The sequence below is a fragment of the Phalacrocorax carbo genome, chromosome Z (assembly GCF_963921805.1).
Source record: "Phalacrocorax carbo chromosome Z, bPhaCar2.1, whole genome shotgun sequence".
In the NCBI taxonomy this organism is placed as follows: Eukaryota; Metazoa; Chordata; class Aves; order Suliformes; family Phalacrocoracidae; genus Phalacrocorax; species Phalacrocorax carbo.
Genome location: NC_087548.1, coordinates 63,180,029 through 63,205,324, shown reverse-complemented (window position 1 = coordinate 63,205,324; position 25,296 = coordinate 63,180,029). Strand labels below are relative to the sequence as shown.

Here is a 25,296-nt window from a genome sequence, read left to right as displayed (position 1 = left end):
AATCTAGTAACTGTTAAATTTCAAAGTTATTACACTTCAGATTTTGCTACTCAGATTTTGCTACCAACAAAAAAATATATGGTTAAAAACTTTGACACTCTATATGCCATGTTCCTCTTGTTGATACTTCTCTGTATTTATTGGTACGATCCAGCCGGGGCTGAGATAAAACTGAATGCAGAAACACCACAATATAACCTTAGATGAAGAGTCCCCTGTTCTCAGAAACACTTCATCCTTGTCACTTTTTCATGATGCACAGAAAAGGAATTGTGAATTTTCTGAACTAAATGCAGACTTCCACAAGTACATTAAAATCTGTAGCATGAGAAGCTTCAAAATCAGATCTGATTAATTTTTTATTCACTACTTAATACTAATAAAAACTAGTATTGTACACATTCATTGCATTGCAACTACAATAAGAGTTCTTCATCCGCATGAAAGGTGTTCAAATCCTGTAGTTAAAAGATGCTACTTTGAAAATTTCCAAAAGAAACACCTAAACTTGTCCACCTTTATGATGTAGATTTAAGAAATCTTTCCTAATTTATTTGGTTCTTTCACAGGCTTAACAATTTCTTTGAAGTTCATTTCAGTAACAGAAGCATTTAAGCTTCACTTTCAGCATTAGGGAGCCAGACACTCTGAAATAACAGCTATTTCATTTAAAGCAATCTTCATCCAAGCAATAGCCAACAACCCTTCTGCATCCTGTGACAGGACAATTGCAACTCATCTCTTTTATTGTAGCAACATAGGTTTGGCCTACTAGTTCTGCATATCTGTTTCTAACTGTTGGTTGTTGGCTCTGCAGGAAGATTCTGCATCATACAATAAATGTACTAGCTCACTACTTAATGCTGGATGTAAAAGGAAAAGAATCGTCTTTAAGCCTTGCAAGAGATCCTTGCATTTAGAGTCAGAAGTATGGATTGCCATTATTTTATCTAGTGCAGGTGCAAAAGCGTATAAAGATCTGTTAAAATTATCCATCTCATAGTCAATAATTATGCATCTTCCCATATCTTCTCACACTTGTCCCCTCCTTTTACTTCTACTGATTCCTACTTCCCTTTAAATTTTTGCTAACTTGATTATACTCCTCATAAAGCAAGGAAAATTTGGCAAACCACTCTAAGGCCCTAACTCAAAAAAGCCATTAAGGAGGTGAAAGCACTGCGTATATAAGCAGTTCCACTTAGAACCAGCACAAAGTGCTCCACCTGAGTCTGAGCTCAGCCTGCTGACCACCATCTGAGAGATCTGCTTGGGTGTGCAGAGACAACCATGATGGTGGCACCTTCAGTGGGCAGACAAAACTCCTCATGAGCTGCATGGCACAGTGAAGATGCTATAGGCCTCCCCACCTCCTCTATACCATGTCCTGATAACAGTGACAGCACTCATATTTCTATCCATCCATCCATCACACTCTTGCAGACGTACTTAATATATACAGAGGGCAGAGGATGCATTTGCCATCTCATTTGTAGTCCACCTGGCCCATAGTCTACTACTGCTACCTAGTCAAATCTCATTGGAAAACACTGGTAGGCAATCGAGTTGAAGTACTCAGTGCAGTTTTACTTGCCTGTCTGTAATGCATGTCTGCATTAACCCATGCCACCAACTCTGCACTGTGCTGTGTCAGCATTTTCATTAAAGTTTCACATATTTAAGTGTTTTGCAAGATCAAAAAGTTCAATATGACAATATGTATTTTTTCAGTATTTGCCTTCTTTGTTCACAGGTTTCTGTTTTGAGGTTTTTTTTCTTTTTAATTTTTCTAATATATTAATCAGACTTCTTTGCTGGCTTACTCTTAATGATTCTCAAGGGTTTTTTCCTTCTAGTATAATCTGAATAAGTGTAAAGATTTTCCTATTTTCCAGCAGTGTGCATCTGCAGAATTTAAAAGATGTCACTTGAAACAGTGCCTCAAAATAGCAGTAGCTGCAGTTTCAATAGCCAGCACAACATGGTGCCATCAGCAGCCTGCATAAAGTCTACTTCCCAGGCTGGAGCACACTGCAGGGTTCAGCTTGAGCAGTCCAATTTCCATTGCAAAGAAAGAAATCCCTGAGGCAGAAGTGGGAGGACAGCCAAGGCACCTGGGCTCTCCCGTCACTGGGGTCAAGACACTGAAGGAGCCCTCGATGGGCCACCAGTTTTGCAAAGCCAGTATTAACTCTTCAGTGGTCTGTGTACTGTGGTATTCACAGCTATGTATATTTATTCTCCCTTCCACTCTTTTTAACAGGCACCTTATCCAAAAGCAAAAACTCAGTGGTATTTGGTATTGGTCACACTAATCCAACAACATATTTGCTATTTCAGATGCTAGGGAATTATATTTTCCCTCTTAAAATCACATGCACAGTTTGATTTGGTTACATTCATTCAACAATTATCCTGGCATATCTTTTAATTAGACCATCAAACACTCCTACTGAAATAAAAATCAGTAAGTCTGTTCTTTTAGGATCTTTTCCACGGCAAACATTAATTAGTTACAAGTTTCAGAAGAATAGCTGTTTTTAAAGAATTATATTCAAAACCTATAAGCTTTTTGGTATTGCAGGTTAGGCTGGAAGATGGTTCATTATTACGTTCACTGTTTCATAGCTCATATCTTTCAGATCCTTTATTAAAAAAAAAAAGAAATTAAGACTAATTTCAACATCTGCCTTTCTCCCATTGCTCCATAATTTTTTTTCTCAAAGGTGAGGTTTGCCAAAGCCATATTGTGGATGTCCTTAAAAATATATTTACAGAATCACAGAATCACAGGTTGGAAGGGACCTCAGGGATCATCTAGTCCAACCTTTCTAGGAAGAGCACAGCCTAGACAAGATGGCCCAGCATCCTGTCCAGACGACTCTTAAAGGTGTCCAACGTGGCCGAGTCAACCACTTCCCTGGGGAGATTATTCCAATGGTGACTGTTCTCACTGTGAAAAATTTCCCTCTGGTGTCCAATCGGGATCTCCCCAAGAGCAACTTGTGTCCATTCCCTTTGTCCTCTCCATGGGACTCTGTGTAAAAAGGGAGTCTCCATCTTCTTTGTAGATACCCCTTAAGTACTGGTACACGGTGATGAGATCCCCTCTGAGCCTCCTTTTCTCAAGGCGGAACAAACCCAGCTCTCCCAGCCTATCCTCGTACGGCAGCCTTCCCAGTCCTTTGATCATCTTGGTGGCCCTTCTCTGGGCCCCTTCCAGCCTGTCCATATCCTTTTTGCATAGGGGTCAGGCTTTCAGTATTGTTTTACCTATCATCACACACTAGCTACCTGGCTCGTTTTTTTGGTTAAGAATGCTTTCTGTCTCTGGAGGTATTTATCCCAAACTCATTACCATGAGGTTCTGATTGGAGCCTTCGTGCTTCCAAAGCAGCTGCCGAATTTTTAATCATAAAAAAACAATCAAAGACATGAAGATGAGTATCATCCATACATCTTACAAGTCTAATTTTCCACAGAATCTTATTTCAGTTGTGAAAAAGCAATGCCATGTGTGCAAATGGTACGTATTAATCAGCACTTTCGTTTTTCACCAAAGCAAGGGAAGCAGCTGCCATAAAAAATCTTACATCTGAATCCAAATGGTGCTGTCATAAGCAAAATTACAAATATATCTTATTTCTGCTTCCGTGTAGTTCATACACAGGTGTATAAAATAACATTTGCAATAATCTGGAGTCTGTTTTTCCAATTTTATTTGTACCTTGTTTTCATCATAATAAAATCATAAGCCTACCCCCACCTATTAAAAATAACCACCCAGATGCTGCTATCATTTGCACTAGCATAAACCTAACAGCAGTGTGAAACCCATAGATGATTAGTATCAATACTCCTATTCCCATTGTACTTCTGCAGAGCTTTGAAAGCCCTAGATTTCTGTTACTGTAAGTTTTTATCATAATGAAATGCCGAAAAGTACTGAACAATTTGAGGGAACAAAATGATCTGATAACTGCACCTTCAGGTACTTGCTTCTTATTTCTAAACAGTGCCTGGGAAGAAGAAAAGCTTTATAACAGGGTTCTGACCCCATTCTGTACCTCCCCATGGCAATATGTACTGCTCGTCCTCGTTTTTTCCTAATGAACTTATGACCACATTTTATTCTCTCTGGCATCAAAATCCAGCTCAGCAAGAAGAGCAAAGGCAAACACCCCAGAAGATGGCAGATTTGAGCTTAGCCAACAACGTTTTAAAAAGCCTTCTGTGTCATTCCTCTGCTTTCAGCCAGTACCTTCCAGCTACATTGCAAACTCTGTATTTAAGCATATGTGCATTTGCCACCACTGGCAAAATGTGCTGGAAGTCTTTCTCAATAAAGGTTAATGACCTGAAACCTGTCAGATGTTTAAAAAAAAGAAAAGGCATTTGGGAAAAATTCTTAAACATTACAGAAAGCCATTGATCTATTTTACTCTCTGGACACAAAATACACTCTTATAAATTAAAATTCTACTAAAATAGCTGTTCAAGAGGGGCAACCGTTTGATACCATTTGTTTTCAGCCATAATCCCAATATACCTGTTTTAACAGAAAATAGATATTGGAGCTACATTACTTATGATCAATGGCAAAAATTCAGAAACAAGTATGTGTCTTACTGTTATATATGGTATATATGATGCTCACTCTGCCCTTCTCATTCACAGGGACATTTACACAACAGTTGATACAAATAAAAGTGGCAGAGTCCAGAGCTTTTTTAGTTCTAATTTACTGTAGATATGCATAAATTTCCCAGACGTTATAATACACCACTTTACTCCCTGCTTACCTGATGAAATAGTCCACTACAGAGAAATTAAAACCAGATATTAAGTACAGTCAATAAATACATAATGAATATGCATAGACTTAAAATTGCTGGATTGTACCAATGGTAACAAAAACTCTTACAGTGCAAATTGCACTACATAAATCCACTTAAAGCAATGGAATGCTATGGATAGTATGTTGTTAGACTTGTAAGAAATAATGTAGAAAACTATGCTCAAGCAAAATGCTTTAGGAGATTAGCCAACATCACGTTTCCTTGTTTGTGAGTAACTTAATTTTAATAAAAAAAAGTCAGAACTGTAGATTCATTATTAGTACTGGTCAAATTACATGTCCAAAGATAAATGAGATTATATGATACATTAACATTTAATGAAAGACCTTATTGAGATTTTGAAGCTGTGAGTTACGTCAGGGTGGAATTTGTTTCTCTGTATTTCATTACATAGCTGCCACATTTTACCTGAAAAAGAAGAAAACCCTCCATTCCATTACCAGGAATGAAAGAGCATGGGAACGGTGCGAGTAAGTATATATACTCTACAAGCCAGCAAATAAATATTTCTTTATGACTACCACAAGTTTTGGGATTAATTGCAGCAAGCAATTTCATATGAATAAATTCAGAAACACTCACCATGATTCCAGTGAGTAAACAGACTCCTTTCCCACAGTATGTATTAGGTACCATGTCACCATATCCAATGGACAGAAAAGTTATTGAAATCAACCACATGGCTCCAAGGAAGTTGCTAGTAACATCCTGTTGATCATGGTACCTGAAAAGAAAAAGAAAATTATTTCTTTATCATGAAAATGTTTGTTAAACTTTTGTGCTGTCAGAAAGAAATCTCATTAACTGGTCATACAATCATGCTTGTGTTCTATAGTTACTTCCTTTTCAAAAGTACCTATAAGGAATTAAATAAAACTCAAATGCAGTGGCATCAGCAGTAAAGAAACAAAGCACAATAGCACCAGTAGTAGAGATATTCAGGATGGTTTATAATTCAGTATTTTGTTATTATTATTAAAAAAGCAGGAACCTCTTGTTTTTCAGTAGAATCTCTTCATCAGTGATAAGATTCCCGCTAAGCCTCTGCAGCAGCATAAGACACCAGTCTACTATAGTTGTTGCACCCTGAGGCAAATATAAAAGTCAGAAAAGGATGTGTGAGCAAGCAGACAGCAGAACACATCTCCATCTCCTTGCTCTAAATATAAGTCTGTGATGAGAAATCTCATCATGAACTGTCACGTAAATGATGACTTTGACAACCTAAGATCCTCTCTCTCCTTCAACATGTCCAAGAGAAATAGAAAAGTATGCCATTGTATTTCTCATCATCAAAAGATAGAATATACTATTTCAGTTGGAAGGGACCTACAATGATCACCTAGTCCGTGCAACTGCCTGTCCCCTTCTATGCTGACCAAAAGTTAAAGCATGCTATTAAGGATATTGTCCAAATGCCTCTTCAACACTGGCAGGCTTGGGGCATCAACCACCTCTGCAGGAAGCCTGTTCCAGCGTTTGCCCACCCTCTTGGTGAAGAAGTGTTTCCTCATGTCAAGTCTGAACCTCCCCTGGCACAGCTTTGAACCATTCCCAGGCGTCATGTCGCTGGATCGCAGGGAGAAGAGATCAGCACCTCCCTCTCCGCCTCCCCTGCTCGGGAAGCCGTCGAGAGCAATGAGGTCGCCCCTCAGCCTCCTTTTCTGCAAACTAGACAAACCCTGTGTCCTCAGCCGCTCCTCACAGGACGTGCCTTCCAGCCCTTCCAGCAGCTTTGTTGCCCTCCTCTGGACACACTCAGGTGCCTTCGCACCCTTCGTGAACTGCGGGGCCCAGAACCGCACACAGCGCTCAAGGTGAGGCCGCTCCCACGCTGAATACGGCGGGATAATCACCTCCTTTGGCTGGCTGGCTGTGGCTGTGTTTGATGCTCGCCAGGATGCGGTTTGCCCTCTTGGCTGCCAGGGCACACCGCTGACTCCTGTTGAGCCTGCTGTCAACCAGCACCCGCAGATCCCTTTCTGCAGGGCGGCTCTCCAGCCGCTCCGCTGCCAATTTATACTTGTGCCCAGCGTTACTCAATCATTGGCATGGTGTCCAGCACTTGTTCTTGTCAAATTTAATCTCATTAATCATTGTCCAATGCTCCAATCTATCTAGCTCCCCCTGCAAGGCCCATTGTCCCATGAGAGAGTCAACAGCACCTCCCAGTTTAGTATCAACAGCAGGCTTGCTAATGTGCATTCAACTCCTGCATCCACATCATTGATAGATATATTGAACAGAACTGGCCCTGAGGAACACCGCTGGTGACCTGTCACCAGCCAGAGGCAGCCCAATTCATTACAACCCTTTCAGCCCAGTCCTTCAGCCAGTTCTTCACCCAGTGCACTGTGAACCTGCTCATCCCCACAGCTGGACAACTCATCCAGAAGGATGCTGTGAGGGACAGTAACAAAAGCCTTACTAAAATCCCCAAAAACTGCATCCATCACCTTCCCTTCATCCACTAGGTGGTAGATCTTTACCTGAAATATGGAAAACCTCCCTTTTATGTCAAGTCAGCTATTAAGTGCCATTTCCTGATGTGCTATTTATTGTCTTACTTTCAATATTCTAATGGAATATGTTAATTTTCCCTTTCAAATAAAACACATTGAGATTAATAACCTAGTCTTCACATGACATATACACCTGATCAACTTGGAAGCCATAAGAACATGTTTTAGGGCTAAAACCTGTTGTGACCACTCACTCTGTGGGGGAAAAATAGCCTAATGTAGGTGGAATTTTGCTCCCTGGAGAGGGTAGCTCTGCAACAGAGATTATCCGTAGCAGCCACTGCAGCCTCAAGGTTGCAATATTCCCAGCAGCTGATGTGTCGCCTCAGGTTAGCTATCTGTACTGTGGATGCTCAAGGGTATTATATTAACCAGTTCCTAAATCTGTGTCGCACAGTGGGTCACTGAAGGCCATTACGGAATTAGTTCACAAATCCATAAGCAACCTGTTTTCCACAAATGAAATAATTGCTTCAGTTTTCTTCCTTTCTGGACTGCAGCCTCCATGCCGGAGCAGGAATGCAGAGTGAGCACAAGGACACTCTCAGGAAATTCCCTATCCTCTCACTTGCAAGATATTCACTATAAATATCTGCAAAATGCCTTCTCCCACCTATGCCCTGATGGTTACAACAACCTAAAAACTCTTTGCCAGAGTGTACAGCAATCACCCCAAACAAGTCTGTTCCACATTTTGCCTGTACTCTTCTCTCTCCTGGTGTCAGTGTTGCCTTTCTCACACCCTTTACACAAGCTTTCAAAGGCTTTTTGTTCTGCACGTAGAACAATGCAGTAACAGCCCACATCTGGAGCTCCTAAGGATGACAGTGACAGAAATAATGATAATCACAACAGCAACAAGAGCAGTAGAAGAATAACAGCAAACTTGATTTAACTCATGACCACAGAGCTCTGCACAACAAAAAGAGATCTGACATTGCTTTTTTTCCCAGTCTGCACTAAAAGTTCTGGACTTTAGTCTCCACTTAACAAGCTTAGCAAATCATGGCTCTGAAGTATGTGGATACAGGGAGGGAGACCTATTCATCCCATCCAGGAGGCAAGAAGAAAGCCTATGTATCATGCAAGTCCCTGCAGAGTATCATGTAAGTGATACGACCTTTGGATGAGCTTCACAGAAGGCCACTAAAGCCACAGCACATATTCTAAGGCTAGCAACTAATCTAAATACCAGAAAATGCTTACATAAATATTTATCATACTTTTCTTTAATGCCCCTCTTTGGGTTTTAGACCTGGCCATTTCCATACTTCAGACATAAAACAGTTTTCCTGTGAAGATGAAAATGCAATGCAATGCTTTTGATTTTTATTATATTTTGTCCAAATGGTTACATCCTTACCAATTTCAGCCCTACCTGGTGACAATTACAGAAATCTTGATGTGACTGAAAACAGAACATTCAAATCCAACCCAGTGAGCTCCTGAACATTCACATAAACAATGCTGAAACCTCTCGCTTAAGCCTTGAACAACACAGGGAAAAGATAATGGAGTCTTTACCCATTTATCCTCCTCTACCCATGCCAGAAACCACAGAAGCCAATCTACATATGGATCATTTAACAAAGGTGACATAGGGTTAAATTTTAAAAAGCACAACAGTAGTTTTTCAAGTTTCATTGGAGACATGGATCTTAATTAGTAAGGTCCCCTCAATGAAATATTCATTAAAGACATTTGCATCCATATGTAGCAGCACACTTTAAGGGCCTGTTCAAATGTTTTTATCTTGTTAGATCAGTGCTCTTAGATTTCCTACTCTGAATATTTCACCTGGTTGTGATTTTAACATTATAGTTCAGCAATCAAATGGTGCACACTTATTTTAAAAAGTATCATCAATACTTATAACTTTACTGTGACTAAGAAACAAAGAATACTTTGTACCCTCTCTATGGGCTCAACTGCCAAAGCATAGCAAAGCATGCAAATTACAAGCTAACTTCATCTTCTAACAAAACCAAAAACTTTTTCTCTCACGACTGTACAGGGAAAGTCGAAGGAATGACTTCTCAAGCTAAAAATCTGTAAGTAGAGACAGTCTAAAAGGGTGTGTGTGTCGCTGTCCTGAAACTCCCATGATTTCTATGCTAGATAATAGGAAGGTGGATTTGTTTTGTCTTGGTTTTTTGCAACCTCACTCATGATGTTTTGAATCTCTATGGTCAGTAATTCTGGTACACGCCTACATCCTTCTGATTTTCATATGGTTACAGTTTTGCCAGCATACACTTCCAAGTGCTCTGCTATGTCATTAGGCACCAGTATTGCTTGGGATTCCAGCGCGAACAAGCAAAGCCAAAGGAGTCTTTGGCTACCCTGCATCCACCATCAGGTAGCAAATGATTACGCCTATATCAAAACAGGAAAAGCAATTTATTTAAAAAGCAGGCATTGCAATGTCTTATTTGTCCAGCCATGGATGGGAATGGCTGAAAATGAGCAGTAGAGGCTTTTAAACTGCTTTATTTTGAGGAGGGGGAATGAAATCTACTCATCTACTTTATACTTGCTTTCAAAGTTATCGCAGCCCTGAAGACAGAACTTCTACGTTTATGTAGAGAACAGTAAAAAGAACACAACAGAAGTTAAACTTTTCCATGTTTTTCCATCAGTACACCTCTGTCATGGTTTAGCACCAGCTGGCAACTAAGCACCACAAAGTTGCTTGCTCACCCATCCCCAGTGGGATGGGGGAGAGAATCAGAAGGGTGAAAGTGAGAAAACTAATGGGTTGAGATTTAATATTTGAAATAAAATATAATAATAATCATTAATAATATTGATAGTAATGATAGTAATAACAACGACAAAAAACTGTAATGAAAATAACAAAAAGAGAGAGAAATAAAACCCAAGAAAGGCAAGTGATCCAAATGAAAAACAATTGCTCACCACCAGCTGACTGATGGCCAGCCTGTCCCTGAGCAGCAGCCACGCCCCAGCCAACTCCCCACAGTTTATATGCCAACCATAACATCATATGGTATGGAATATCCCTTTGGTCAGATGGGGTCAGCTGTCCTGGATGTGCCCCCTCCCAGTTCCTTGTGCACCTCCAACCTTCTTGTTGGCAGGCCAGTATGAGAAGCGGAAAATTCCTTGACTGCTCAGCAACAACTAAAACATCAGTGTGGTATCAACATTATCCTAAATCTAAAACACAGCACTAAACAGCCACTAGAAAGAAAATTAACTCTGTCCCAGCTGAAACCAGGATAGAATCCACACCTTATTCTATACCATCTACGTTATGTCCAGGTCCCACGCTGTCCAATATGTTCCAATTAATCACCACCCCTTTTCCTGTCTTTTGATATATACACACAGATATCATTCCCTTAGTCTATGAGCCATCCCTCTAAAACACCCAGTGAGTTCATTTAGTCCATGACTTTGGGCTCCATTTGTCATAACAGTCCTTCAGGACAGGAGACATGGTGCATGGTGTTGGATTGTGGAGTGCTGAAACCAGTTCTGGTTCCATCACTGCTGCACTTATCCAGTTCCATCAAAGTTCATTCTTCATTAATCGGGGTGACCCTTACCGTAATACCATTGATAGGACATATAAGTAACCATACTAATGATGACATACAGTATTATATAGCAGTTAACATCATAGTTATCATACTCAGCATATCCATAGTATATGCTAACTCCATAGTTATGATCCTATGATCCTAACTATGATCTATAATCATAGTTAGCCTAGCCAATTCAAATCACTGGCTATTCTCACTCAAAATCAAATCCCCTTGAGGTACACATAGGACTTTTCCATCCTTCTGCATCACCCACAAAGTGTTTCCACATGGGAAAAGCAGTCCCACAGATGAGTTTGCCTTTGCTCAGGGAAATGGGGCATAATGTGCTGGTTTTGGCTGGGATAGAGGTAATTTTCTTCATTGTAGCTAGTATGAGGCTATGTTTTGGATTTGTGCTGAAAACAGTGCTGATAATGCAGAGATGTTTTAGTTACTGCTGAGCAGGGCTTACACAGAGTCAGGGTCTTTCCTGCTTCTCACACCACCCCACCAGCGAGGAGGCTGGGGGTGCACAAGAAGCTGTGAGGGGACACAGCTGGGACAGCTGACCCCAACTGACCTAAGGGATATTCCACACAATATGATATCATGTTCAGCATTTAAAGCTGTGGCAAGAAGAAGGAAAGGGGGGACATTCAGAGTTATGGCATTTGTCTCCCCAAGTAACCATTACGTGTGATGGAGCCCTGCTTTCCTGGAGATGGCTGAACACCTGCCTGCCGTGGGAAGGAGTGAATGAATTCCTTATTTTGCTCTGCTTGTGTGCACAGCTTTTGCTTTACCTGTTAAACTGTATTTTTCATAACTGATGAGTTTTTTCACTTCTACTCTCCTGACTCTCTCCCCATCCCACCAAGGGCGAGTGAGCAAGTAGCTCTGTGGGGCTTAGTTGCTGGCTGGCGTTTAACCAAGACAACCTTTGATGTGTTGCACTCAAGTCACCAGAAGGCCTGAGAAAAGTAATTCCCATCACTGTATTTTTCACTTTGGTATTGAGACTATCCCCAGCAGAGACAATTGCAATGGTGAGGACAAAAGCCAACCACACAAACAGCTGGAGCAGAGCTGTGTCACTCACTGTCAGTCGTCATCAGCCACTACAAACATCTCCTCATTCCAGCTGGACTGTGAAAGACAGCTTGGATGTAACAGCCTCCAGAATTCAACTGCAGTTTTCCTAAACTATCCATTCACTCTCTCTCTGAGAGGTCTGAAATCTCACAGGAAAACACTGTACTATGAATAGCTCAGAAACCCAAAAGCTCAGGAAGTAAAGAAAAAGAAACAAAGACTTCCTTTCAGTGACAAGTTCCACAGAATGCAAAACCAAGTCATTAACAACCAAAATCCAAATCATAAGCTTTTTTTCATTAATCTTTAGTTTGATAAAGGTTTTTATTTTTTACATTTTTATTTTTAAAATTTGAATCACTACAAAAATATTTATTTAAATATTTAAAGCCCACTATTCCTAGCCAATAAACTCTTGCACTAGAAACAGTGAGCCACTTGAAGATAAGAGCTCCTATTTAACTGTGTTAAAACTGCAGCTATAAACAGGATTGTTTTCTGGATCACATCCAGTCTCACATGGCAGCAGAATAAAGGGTCATTTAGAAAAGCTGTGTACTCCCCTGAGGCAGGAAAATCCTTGGCTGAAGTCACACAGGCATAAGTATTATTTATCACTTTTTCTCTCCTTCTATAACAAGGAATGTGCTAGCAGGCACATTCTGGTGCACACATGGTGCTGCAGCTGGAACACCCTACTCACCAGGCAATCCTCATCCTGTGAAACACCACTATCCAGTTCTCACCAGCCAGCATATATAAGTCTTGAGACTAATTTAAACCAAAAATAGCTGAATTATTAGATTCGTGCAAAAATAGCATGGCTTGATTCCTTCCCAAGCCAAACTGAGTGGGAGTTTTACCATTCATCTCAGTAAGACATAAATATATTTTTCAGCTGACAACACTGCAGTGGCTTGGGTTGTCAAAGCAATATTCCAGATTCTTTATCAAACAACAGCTCTTTTCTGGTTTCACTATTGGTATCGCGATTTTCAGTACTGCTTTCCTTCACACCTATGCTCACATTTGATGAGGTTTCAGTGAACCAGTAAAACATCTGCTTTTTAGCTGCACACAGTTATCACACATTGACATCTTGACATCTAAAACACATTTGTCTTAAAAAGCAATGAATAAGAAAAATCAAGTATAACATTGAGCTTGACCACTGGTGCATTAATTCACACGTAGCAGCTTCATTTCAATTTATCTTGCCTCCACGGTCAGACCCTGATAACTTTGCCATCTTTGGTTTTGCTGTCTTGAAAAAGACAAGGAAAGAACTAAAAAAAACGGTTGAAAAGATTACCCTTTTTTGAAGGGAAGAAAATGGCCTGCTTTTACCATAATCATGAAGAAATTCCTGGCCTGCACTACAATGGCAATCCAAGCTGAGTTTAGTCTTGTCAAATCTTAAAAACTTTTAGACTAGTAACAGTTGGAAACGGGCTCAGCCCATTAAATCAGAAATCTGTCAAGACTCTGCTGAGGCGCTGATTGATCTAACCAGCTATTACAGCTCTCCCACAGTATCAGTCCATTCTGTTACTGAGTGCCTTTTTAGTCTTAGTTAGATGTAGGTACTGGCACCTTTTTTTCTGTTAATACAGTGATGATAATAGACAGGCCTTTTAATTCCTTCTCACTTCCTCTTGTTTAAAAGGAAAAAAAAAAGAAAACTAGAATGGCACTTGGAACGAACAGCAGGGCTGACTTAAGTCAATGGAAGATATTTTGCCTACCTTGAAGGGTTTAGGATCAGAGAGGCAGCTTGAAAAATGCATGCCACTCCTCATCTTTTTTCTAAAATGTCTGTTGACATCCCCCAAATATTTATGAACGGCACCAAAAATGTTCTTGTCATAAAAACCACTTCATGAAAGTGCAAAACACCATGGCAAATGTCTGGATTTCATACAGACAGACTCACATCAGTCGCAGCTCTCAACCCAACCAAAAGTAATGGATGTGAGTAAGCTGTCTGAATTGCTTCTACAAGGGTCAAAATGTTCATGATTTTTCTATTAAGAGTATTTCTGGACTATTTATGGAAAACTAATCAATCCAATAGAGAAACGTTAAATATCATTACATAAGTACCATATGTTACTATGTTACCTAAGGTGGATGGAAAAAAATAGCCTAAAAGAAAACAAGAGGACGGAGAGAGAAAACACAAAACCAGAAGGGTGAGATGGCATATTTTGAGAAATTTAATAATTACTCTTGAATATAAATTGCAGTTTAAGCATAAGTGTGAAGATATAAAATTATTTAAACCCCTAGATGCTGTCAGATATCTACCTCTCAATGCCTGGGCAATCGGCAACCTGCCAGTAGAGAGACAAGGACTAATTGCCATTTTTTCAGAGAGTACCAAACTTTTATTTGACCTCCACTGGTGAAGGTTTTGCCTTGTTTTCCTGGTGCAGTGAAGAACTGATGTTCTGCTAAATCAGTATAGCTTTCTGCAGCTGTGGTAGACAGAAAGATTTTCCATCTTTAGAAGAGAAGCCATTCAGCTACAAGCATAATCTGAAGATACCAAAGATGCTGAAGCTCCTTGAAAGTATTACCTGGTCGTTTGTTTTGTTTTTTAACCTGCACGCAATGAATGTGTAAGAGTGTTAAGGAAAATCTGTTTAGTCAATTCTACAGGTATTATGAAATTGGAAAACCTTTAAATTTGTGACAGACAGCAATCCACTAAGAGGAACAGCAGCAAAGATAGGAGAGCTCAGTATTGGTGTACAAAAAAAGTAGTGCTGTGAATAAAGTGATATCTACTGCTTCAGAATGTCTTAGATTATGTGAAAACACTAATGTGTCTTATAAAAGTTTTCAGAGAGTTTGCTCAAAGAGAATTTTTGCTTGCCTCAGTTAAGAAACACACAAGCACACCAAACCCCACCTTTGGGTCTTATCGACTAATATAATCATATTCTTACTCCCACCATGTTCTTTTCAGCAACTTCAAGCTCTTTTGTTCCTGCAGTGGCATAACTGAAGTAAAATCTTATCTCCACTGAGGTCAGCAGCAAAGTTCCCATTGACTTAAGTGGGACCAGGGTTTCTATTCTTTTTTTTTTTTTGCCAATGTTTCCACAGATCGTCCTTTAAAATGTTTCCATTTAGTGTCTCCATGGTTATCCATTTCAGAATTCTTGCTTTGCCTTTGCCTTTATCTCACATTTTGGCTGCCAATACAGCTTTGCTTTATTTATTTTATCATTATGTATACCAAGAAACATCCTAATAAAATTGCTAAGCTAATTAAACTAAAAAAAGTAAAAATGTATGCTTCTCCCTTTCAACATTTAGAAGCATAATAATGAAATTAATGATTCTTTGGGGATTTAAACTTAGCTATAACATACATTTCCTTCCAAGATGCTTGTTGTGACTCAGTAGAATCATGAATAACACTAAAGATCATGGAAAGCTGCACCCAGAGCCTTACACCAACCCTTAACTCCTAGAGACCTGAATGAAGTCTGCGTGCAGTAGGGTTTCTTAAACATATATCCTGATTGCTCTCAAAAGCATGTCTAAACATGCCTCATTTTAATAAATTATGCACAAGAGAAATAGAAAAGAAGGTCAGTAGGAACAAAAACAAATTTTGTTTGGGAACAAAATTGCCAATTGAACCAAACACGGACCCACCATCAGTGAAGGAAGAGTTAGTATATGAACTACTACAGGAGCTTGACCCCCGCAAATCAATGGGCCCTGATGCCATCCACCCAAGGGTGTTGAGAGAGCTGTCTGACATCATTGCAAGGCCACTCTCCATAATCTTCGAGAAGTCATGGAGGGCGGGGGATCTCCCGGAGGACTGGAGGAAGGCAAATGTTACCCCTATCTACAAGAAGGGCTCAAGGGAGGATCCGGGTAACTATAGGCCCATCGGCCTTACTTCAATCCCTGGGAAAGTTATGGAATGAATCTTCCTGGGGCCATCACAAGTCAAATGAAGCACGTGACTGGGAAAAGCCAACATGGCTTCACTAAAGGCAGATTGTGCTTGACAAACCTGATGGCCTTCTATGACAAAGGGACTTGCCCGGTTGACATGGGGCAGGCGGTGAACATTGTCTACCTGGACTTCTCCAAGGCCTTTGATACGGTCCCCCCCAGTCTCCTCCTGGAGAAGTTAACGCATTAGGGTCTAGACAAGTGGTCTGTGCAGTGGGTGGGGAACTGGCTGACAGGCCGCACCCAGAGGGTGGTGGTAAATAGCTCTTGCTCAAACTGGCAACCTGTCACTAGTGGAGTCCCCCAGGGATCGATATTGGGCCCAACGTTATTCAACATCTTTATAAGTGATCTGGATACCAACATCAAGTGTAGCCTGATGAAGTTTGTGGATGACACCAAGTTGAGTGGGGAAGCAGACACTCCACAAGGGAGAGCTGCTCTGCAGGGAGATCTGGATGGGCTGGAAGAGTGGGCCAGCAAGAACCTTATGAAGTTCAACAAGGACAAGTGTAAGATCATGCACCTGGGGAAACATAATCCAGGAGTGCAGCACAGACTGGGATCCACCTGGCTGGAGAGCAGCTCTGTGGAAAGGGACCTGGGGGTCCTTGTGGACAGGAAGCTCAACACGAGCGAACAGTGTGCTGCTGTGGCCACAAAGAAGATGGAGACTGCCTTTTTACATGGAGTCACATGGAGAGGACAAGGGGGAACGGACACAAGTTGTTCTTGGGGAGATTCCGACTGGACGCCAGAGGAAATTTTTCACAGTGAGGACAGTCAACCACTGGAATAATCTCCCCAGGGAAGTGGTTGACTCGGCCACATTGGACACCTTTAAGAGTCATCTGGACAGGGTGCTGGGCCATCTTGTCTAGGCTGTGCTCTTCCTAGAAAGGTTGGACTAGATGATCCCTGAGGTCCCTTCCAACCTGTGATTCTGTGAAATACCGTTCTGCCTCTCAGAGATGAAAGCTGGGACTAACAGTAGCAGCTGCCATGAAGGTTACATGACTGATTCCTCACATTTCAGAGAACTTACAGTATTTATCCTTTGTGCAAAATTTTGCCCAATGTTAAGTATTCGGACTAATACATTTTATTATATTCAGACAATCTACTTTTGGACAGATCTAGCTTCCTAATCCTATGGAGCAGGCTCAGGGATTCAGCTTTTACCAGCTCTATCGAAATTTAATTACATTTGATGTTATTTTGTCTCCAAGAAAAACAGTTTTCATGTTTCACAGGGTTGCCTTTGGATTTTAAAAACTCAACTTTCCCAGCTCCTATATACATGTCCAGACCATGAGAAAACCTAAGCATGGTTTGTATTGCTCAAATGCTAAGAGGCAAACTCAAGCTCGAATGGTTGTTGTTAGCTGCTGGATGAAGAGTAGCCACTGGAACTGAAACAGTAAAGCCTGGAACTATCTTTATTCGTGAACTTTGGCACACATTACAATGTGCTCCATATTTCCATGATCGTATGCTACTTTTTAGTTTTCACAAAAATGTTACCTTTTTCAATAAAAAGTACAGCTCTGCTTTAGGGATGGACAACCATAGCACAAAATACTTGATTGTCATACAGCTTTCTGCCTCATTTTTTGGAAATGAAAAGTCGTGTTTTAATTTTTCATAGCTCTCTGACAGGCTCCTTGCATGAAGTTAACCATCTTAATTACAGCTTATCATTATTTTGGTGGTCTTCACTTTCTGAGCTATCAGCTCTGTACTTCATAGTTTGATCAGCCTGGATGCTCAAAGCTCCAACAAAGCTCCAACTAAAACCCAATGAACTCAAAGTCGTCTATAACAATGTGTATGTTTAAAAATAAATCTCTTAAATTAGACATCCAAAAATTGCATAACACCAAAATTCTCCACTTTGTCAAAAATAACAGCATGTCCTGAAGCAGAAAAATAGCCCTTTAAATGCCTCAGTATCCATATGTGAAGCAACATGGATGACAAAATTCTTAGGGAACAAGTAGCTGATCAGGCTTCCCACAATGCACCGGAAAAAGTGGTGTTGGTAACCTCTTTTCACTTAAGCAGCTTAATGACAAGAGCATTCACCATGGGAACAAACTTGTTTTAAGTCTCCTCTCAAGAACAAAGCTGATAGACATCAGCATTGTCTTACTGCCCTACCTGTTAGGATACAGATGGTGAAAGTATCTCAGAATATTTTATGAAGCTATTTCAACTTTACACTGAATTCAAAATGGAGAGAGCATGATTCTCTAATCTAGCAGAGAGAGAGATATTGCCTAAAAGGTTTAGGACAGGAGCTGGAGAAGGGAACATGTCTGTTTCAATCCCTGACAAACCCCTCTTTTGAGTAAACAATAGCTCTGCTTTCAAAGCAAAATTCAACATGTAATCCAGAAAGTACTGAGTCTGCAAACACACTAACAGAAATAAAACCCAAATTATCCAAGAGCTGCCCTTTCTGTAGTTCTGTATATAATCTTTATCAAATGAGGTTCAGTATAAGAAGCTACTATAAATGCACAGTTAAAAGAATATTATATGCATGAATATTAAAAAAGTAAAGTGACATAAGCAATCTTGAGCGAAAACTTTTCAGCACTGCACTTCGCAATCTTATTTTAAAAGATATATAAATGCATGTATATTTCCTTTTTGCATCCATATTTTTTTTGCAGTATAATCTTGAAATTTGTCAATAATGTAAAAATGAAGCTTATTTTTAAGCTTTGCTTTAATTTTTTGAAGTCTGTAACACCATTGGTTAAAGCTGTGTTATGACAGAAATATGAATCATTCAAAATCAAAGAGTTTCTTAATGAGCTGTACTGTGAATCATTCATTATATTCACTAGCAACTAATTTACTTCTAAAATTTTCCCCTATCTTGCATTTTGCGTTTTCTCCGGAGACACCCTGTTACTATTTTATACACACAAGCCCCCATCAGAAGGAGGAAAGGTTTGCATTTTGTTCTTTTTTTTAAAAGTTGAGATAATCAGAATCAATTGATGTCTAAAGAATCTGAAGTAATTTGCTGGAGAAAAACTTCAGAAATAGAAGTTTCAGAAATTAGAAACAGAATTAATCATTATGCAGTTAAATTTAAGCCCACCCTTTTTTACAACATCAAATGGCATAACCAGGTAAAAGTTTGCCTTTCTTTTCTCCTGTATGTGGGAAAAGGAGGGAGAAAAGAGGAGGTGGGGAAATTATACAGCAAAGATGATGCTGAATTCTCAGAAAAGGCTTTCTGACAAACTGAGCACACTGAAGGCATTTTTCTCTCATGGAACTGATTTCATTTATCATGATGCAAATTACTATTTTTCAGTATTTGTTTTTCTACAGGAGAAGCTGATGTATTGCCCTCCATAAAAAGGAATAAAGTACAAGGTCAGAGCCACAAAGCCTGCTTTGTTTTGGTCCGAACTTCACAAGAGTATCAACAATTTTACCAACATACACACATTCTCTAATGAAATGGAAAAAAAAAAAAAGGCAAAGTCAATTTCATTTTCCTTAGAAATAAAAAACAAATTCATGAGATTTCTTCAAAACATATGTTTCGGATAAACTGGAGAATAAAAGTGTCTTATGTAGCACAGCACCTTACCAGTAACTGCAGTCAGTGGAAAAAATTTCATTGACTGTCTCAGATTTGGGACTAGGCTCACACCCTGCATCACGGACACTGTTGGAGCCATATGCTTAACTTAAATCAAGCTGAAGTGTATTTGTTCCTGAATATATTTTAAATTCCCTTATGAAAAGGAAAGGCTGTATTGAGTTTAGCTTCTATAAGTCACACTGCTTGAAACTAAACAGATTTTACTGAATATTTATAAAGACAATTCTAAACCCAAAGCCTGTGTACTTTTCAGAGTCATCTGGAAGTTGTGCCAGATTTCACCAACAGTTCGTTACTGATGTACTGGGGACAGTTAGTACCTTTAATGTTATGAAACGTAACTATAAAAACATAACTATATACTGTTATAGAGAAAATGAAACAAGGAAAGCACTTGTAACATAAATATTTTCCACTTTTATTTTTACGTATTAAACTTCAGCATGAGGCTGTCAATATTTAAAAAAACCCTATTCTCCCATTTTCAGTTCTATTTTTTTCCCCATCAAATCAATCAGAAGGCTAGGAAAATACTTCAGGTGAATTTTATGATTAATCTAGATACCTCCGTTTACCAGGGATCAAGAAATGTTATCTTATGCAGAAGACAAATTTTTGTGTCTCTCTGGTGCCTTACAGTGGAATGGGAGTGTACATGGGTCAACTACAGGACAGACTTCTGCCACAAGCCTCTCAAGGCAAACACAAGTTGAGGGAATAACTTAGTTTCAGTCAGGCTACCGGAAATGTAATATGGCTGTACATAGTGCTTAACTCTGGTGATGATAACAAAGGAACATCATCCTCATTTGCTTATAGAGACCTTTCCAGTGCCAGTCTTGAAGACAGATGTATAGCTTAGCTAAACGCACCCAAAAAGAAGATGATTAAGAGACCTTTACCGTAGTATGTTAAAAATGCCAGATGCAGTTATGGTTTTCTTTGCATCTTACAGTCAAATCTGTAATGCTGGGAGTGTGGGGTTATATGAAGTCTGACTCTTCTACTTTCTTCCCTGCTTTCTCATTAACATCAGGCTTTTTGGTTTTGCTCACTTTGCATTTTCAAGTTCATTTGTTGTTGGCTTTCAGCACAAAATAACTTTTAAGTTCACTTACCCTGTAGGGATCACCCTTATTTAGGACAAACATTTACCAAAAAAGAAAAGAAGAAAAAAGAAAAAAAAAGACCTTGCAGTATTTTCTCTAAAGGCCATGCACAGTGGGGAGATCTTTCTACTGCCGAATTATTTTTACCAAGACCATTTTATTGCCTGATATCTTGGCCTTCGTTCAAGATTTTCTGACTTTTCATTTCTACTGACTTCAGTGAAAGACTGAAGAAAGGAATGAAATTCTGTGTTCTGAAGGAACTCAGGCAGGTGATGTTTTCAGCAAAAAAAGGGCAGTTACATTTTGTCACTCTGTTGTACTGGAGGGGAGAAGTCTGGATGGAGTGGCAGTTGAAATTTTTGCATTATCTACACTTATAGCATGTGTCTTGCAGTCTACGTGTTGAACATGTTGGAAAAGTCCTTTAATACAACAGAAATCATCTAATGCCTATTGTTTGCTCTATTGGTAATTTCTATGCAAATATGTGAGGCATCTGTGGGATTTTCACACTTAAACTCACCTCTTTGGTCACAATTCAGGCAGGCAAGCACATATCAGGGGTCATGCTTAACTAAGGATGTACAGCATGGGAACATGCGAATTTGGGCATGCTGTCTGTAACTATAGTGGCTTGATATGAAAACTAGATTTAATTTCAGCTATTACTAATTATTCCTTTTCCAGACTCTGGAATGGTTCCTAAAGGCTGTCAACATAATTAGTAATAAATTGCAACAAAGAGTACAAGCAGGAAAATGAAATGTTAAACAAACTTGAAATTTAATTTACAGTGCTTGCTTGGCCCTAGAAATGATATGAATTCACTGATGGGACAAACATGAGGAGGTGTATATGCACAAGCAGATCTTGCTCTAGTGAGAAGAATGCTGCCCTTAGGGAGCTATTAATCCTCCTCCTTTCACTTGTTTGGCAGAATTAGCATCTACAAGACTTTACATATACAACAGAAACCAAATCCAATTGAAAAAAATTTTAAAATCACAGACATTTGTAGAACTCCAAATGTGACTGCAGAGCTACAACTTTTCTGGCATCTTAACTGTTTCAGCTGTCCTGCTTCATAAAAGGTATCTGAGATCATAATCTGAAAGCAACACAAAGGATAACAAAAAGAGGTTATTTTTTTATTTCTTGACTCTCATTTTAAATAAGTAATGACCACCAGCTTACATGTCAAAGACCCCTTACTCCATTAGCAAAAGTCCATGACATTAAAGAATAAACAAGTCAGAGATTCTCAGCAGAAGATATTTGGTTTGGGAGAAGAAGAAGAGGACTAGACACTGAACTAAGACATGTGTCTCATTCTAGTAGAGTTGGGACCACTTTATACCTAATGTTATATTTCTGCAGCTACAAATTATTCAACCACATTTGAATGCTACCTTTTATAGAACTCAAGAAAAGATGTGACTAAAAGTAAGATTATCTTTCATCTTTAAAAGAAAAAAATCTTGGGTTTCTCTAGATTTCCTTTGAAAGAGAGTGAAAATGTACTGCTTGAATGTGTAGCTCCTGGTGCAGATTGTTATATCTCCAGCAGACACTTCAACATCAGGCCATGGCATCTGCTACTTGGCCAATTATCTGTGCTAGATCTCATTTTCCAAAAATCAAGAGAAATCATACTCCTTGCCATCAGAAATACAGAAATACAATCACTGAAGGACACCAGTGTCCTGCTGCAGTACACTGATTGCATCAGCAGGTCTTCTGCTTCCCAGCCCACAAAGAACAAGAAAGGCAACCAATGTGATCTGCTTGCAAGGAGATTCAACTGTTTGAGCAAATACCACTCTAAGAGCAGTATTATCGAGAATTATCATGCACAACTTTTGTTATACACTGGTAGGCTTGGAAAAGGAAGAATTTTAATGCTGCAAGTACTACTGAGAGCTGACAAGTGTCTTTGGTGTTAAATTAACTAGATGTGATGTATAATTTGCTTTGAATGCCTTGGAAAGAATCTACTGTGAAAGACTGCACTTTAACACCAAAGTTTAAACAGTTGAAATTGCAATTTTAGAAGCTCATTAGTCTGAAGGTATATGATGATTTTCTCAAAAGATGAATGATTAAAAACAAAGTCAAAAGCAAAAGACATTTAGGCATGAATACTTAATCTGAAATCTCACTGTTCAATTTCAGGGAATGTTGCACCTCTGTGATTTCAGATTTTGGGAAGCTTTGCAGGTTACATCTGCTGCATTCCTATAAAATAAGAGATCACCCTTAACTCAAGGCATTAGAACATGAACTATCTTCTTCTGAAACTCAGTGAAGAGATAAATTGTTTTTCTTAGAAGACCATTACTTAATGTAAATCATTTGCAAGGTCGTTTCCCACATATGCTATTGCATGCCCAGAAATATGCAGTCCAGCCCCTGGACTGACACTAAGGTCACAAAGGAATCATTCTGGACGATTCTCAGGTCAAGCTAATTAAACTAAGTGTCTACACAACTGATAAATTTAGGTTATTCAGTAACAACAAAGAATGCAGTGGCCAAAGGAGACAGGACAAAGATTAGCGTCATCCCTCTGTAACTACCAAAAAAGCAAGCCTGAAGCACCAAATTGATGGTGCGCATGCCAAACAGCACCTACACCAGCGTAAGCTCCACATTTTTCTACCACCACCCCACTGCAAACCCAGCAGTTGGTGTACAATGTTTTATAAGCCCTTGTTTAAGTTTCCCCCTCAGATGTACCGTAGCCACATACTGAATTCAAAACAAAGCTATTGACCCTTCTGACATGACTGATTATTAACCAAACTACCTTCCATGCTCTTCCATACTCTTCTCCAGAGCCCAACCAAGAGAGAAGCTTCTCCCCTTTATATCTCATGTCCTATATTCAACCTATACCTACTAGAGAGGTGCAGCAGTAGAAAACAAGCCAAGAAAGGAAAACGCCCTTAGCCAAAACCCTCCTCTCCCCTCAATCAGCATCAAGCTGCAATGGGACTAAAGCATTTTTTCTTCTTTTTACATCAAATTCTTCTGTTTAACACTTACACAGTCAGCTAGGCCAACAATGCCTTCTGTCTCCCTGTTGTTTTGCTTCCTTTCAAAAACATCCAGACAGCAAGAGACTGCTAATATGCAGCAAACTAAGGGCAGAAAATCATTACTGCCTTGTAGTCCTTTTTGCACACAAAGACGATGTACTTCAGCTAGGTTTTTTAATATTATTCTCTCGTGCGTTCGTGAAGATCATGGACTTTAAAGATAATAATTAGGTACTAGTTTATGTCTTATAAAAATTACACTTCCGTATCACAGAACTGTTAACTTCTAGATAGTTGAGCACCAGTTATTCAATAAGTACCCATTCCTGAACACAGATTTTCACAGCTCTAGCCGACTTACCTTACAAGAGCATGAGGTCACTAGGTCACAGCTTGAACCTCCATAGGTTTTGACAGCTGAGCCCCAAATTTTTAAAGATTTTTAGTCACATGTCTACCTGTTCGCTCCACTGTTCAATGACCAGATGCATATTACTTTGAAACTGTGTCCTTTTTACCTTTATTGGTCTTTTATTGATCCTAAGAAAGAAACATCCAACCAAAGATGCAAGGATGAAATAAAATGGAAGTTCAGCTACTCTGCTCGAGCAACAACATGCAAATGTTTAATTTTCTACAAAGGAAGAACACATTCCAAAATGGTTATGCATAAACTAGCAGTGCCTTGGGTCATAATCACTAAATTTTACTCTAACTAGAAGGAACTACACCTCCTCTGCTTGAGAGGGACAGTTAGTAGTCAAGGATTCAAGAGGTAGAGACCCAGCATGGAAAGGTATAGTCCTAAAGGAAAAAAACAGAAGGCCAGCCAGGATGGCTGGTCTGTCTGGGGCCAGGAAGGATCATCCATCCATCAACGCCAGCAGCACAGCAGGAGGTGGCAATGCAGCAGCACAGCAAACTGTCCCTGTGAGCTGTGGAGGCCAGACCTTCACTGCCTAGCTCACACCTGCCCAGCCAGCAAAGGCTCTCTTGGTGCCTTACTGGGGTGGTGAGTATCCTAATGTTTAGTCTAGTAGTTCACTAAATTCCAGTTACCTTTTGGGTGCATTAGTAAGTAATAACTGCTTTGCACTTTCAAGCTGTGCATACCCTGCTTGTAGAGTCTCTTTGCACCTGCTGAAGATGTCCAAATAATCTGCCACAAAAGAGGGGTCACAGCATTATAGACAAGGAAATTACAGCATAGCTGTATTAAGTGAAAACATTGGATTGCAGGGATGGCTCTGGAAAAGCTAGTTTTTAGTATCCTAATCTTCCTATACAATATTCTGATCTTTGAATGAATATATATTCATTTTTCATCCCACACAACTCTCAATTCCTACACAACTCTCCTAGGTTTTTAAAACCTTTCTGCTTTGTACTCCAAAATTGCCTACAATTAAAACTATTTTTAGTACCAATGTCCAATGTCCAATGTGACAAAACAAATGCTATGTACCTACATTTGTATCTACTCAGGTTTATGGTTAAGAATACCCTTTAA

The 25,296-nt window shown here is 39.5% G+C and overlaps 1 protein-coding gene across 1 annotated transcript in view; it reads right to left on the bottom strand.

Moving 5' to 3' along the window:
• KCNN2 (potassium calcium-activated channel subfamily N member 2) overlaps positions 1-25,296 on the bottom strand; it is a 74,504-nt gene that overhangs the window by 17,480 nt on the left and 31,728 nt on the right. The window contains exon 4 of the mRNA XM_064438847.1: positions 5,442-5,583. Coding sequence (XP_064294917.1) covers positions 5,442-5,583 — 142 coding nt within the window. The remainder of the gene's footprint in view (positions 1-5,441; positions 5,584-25,296) is intronic.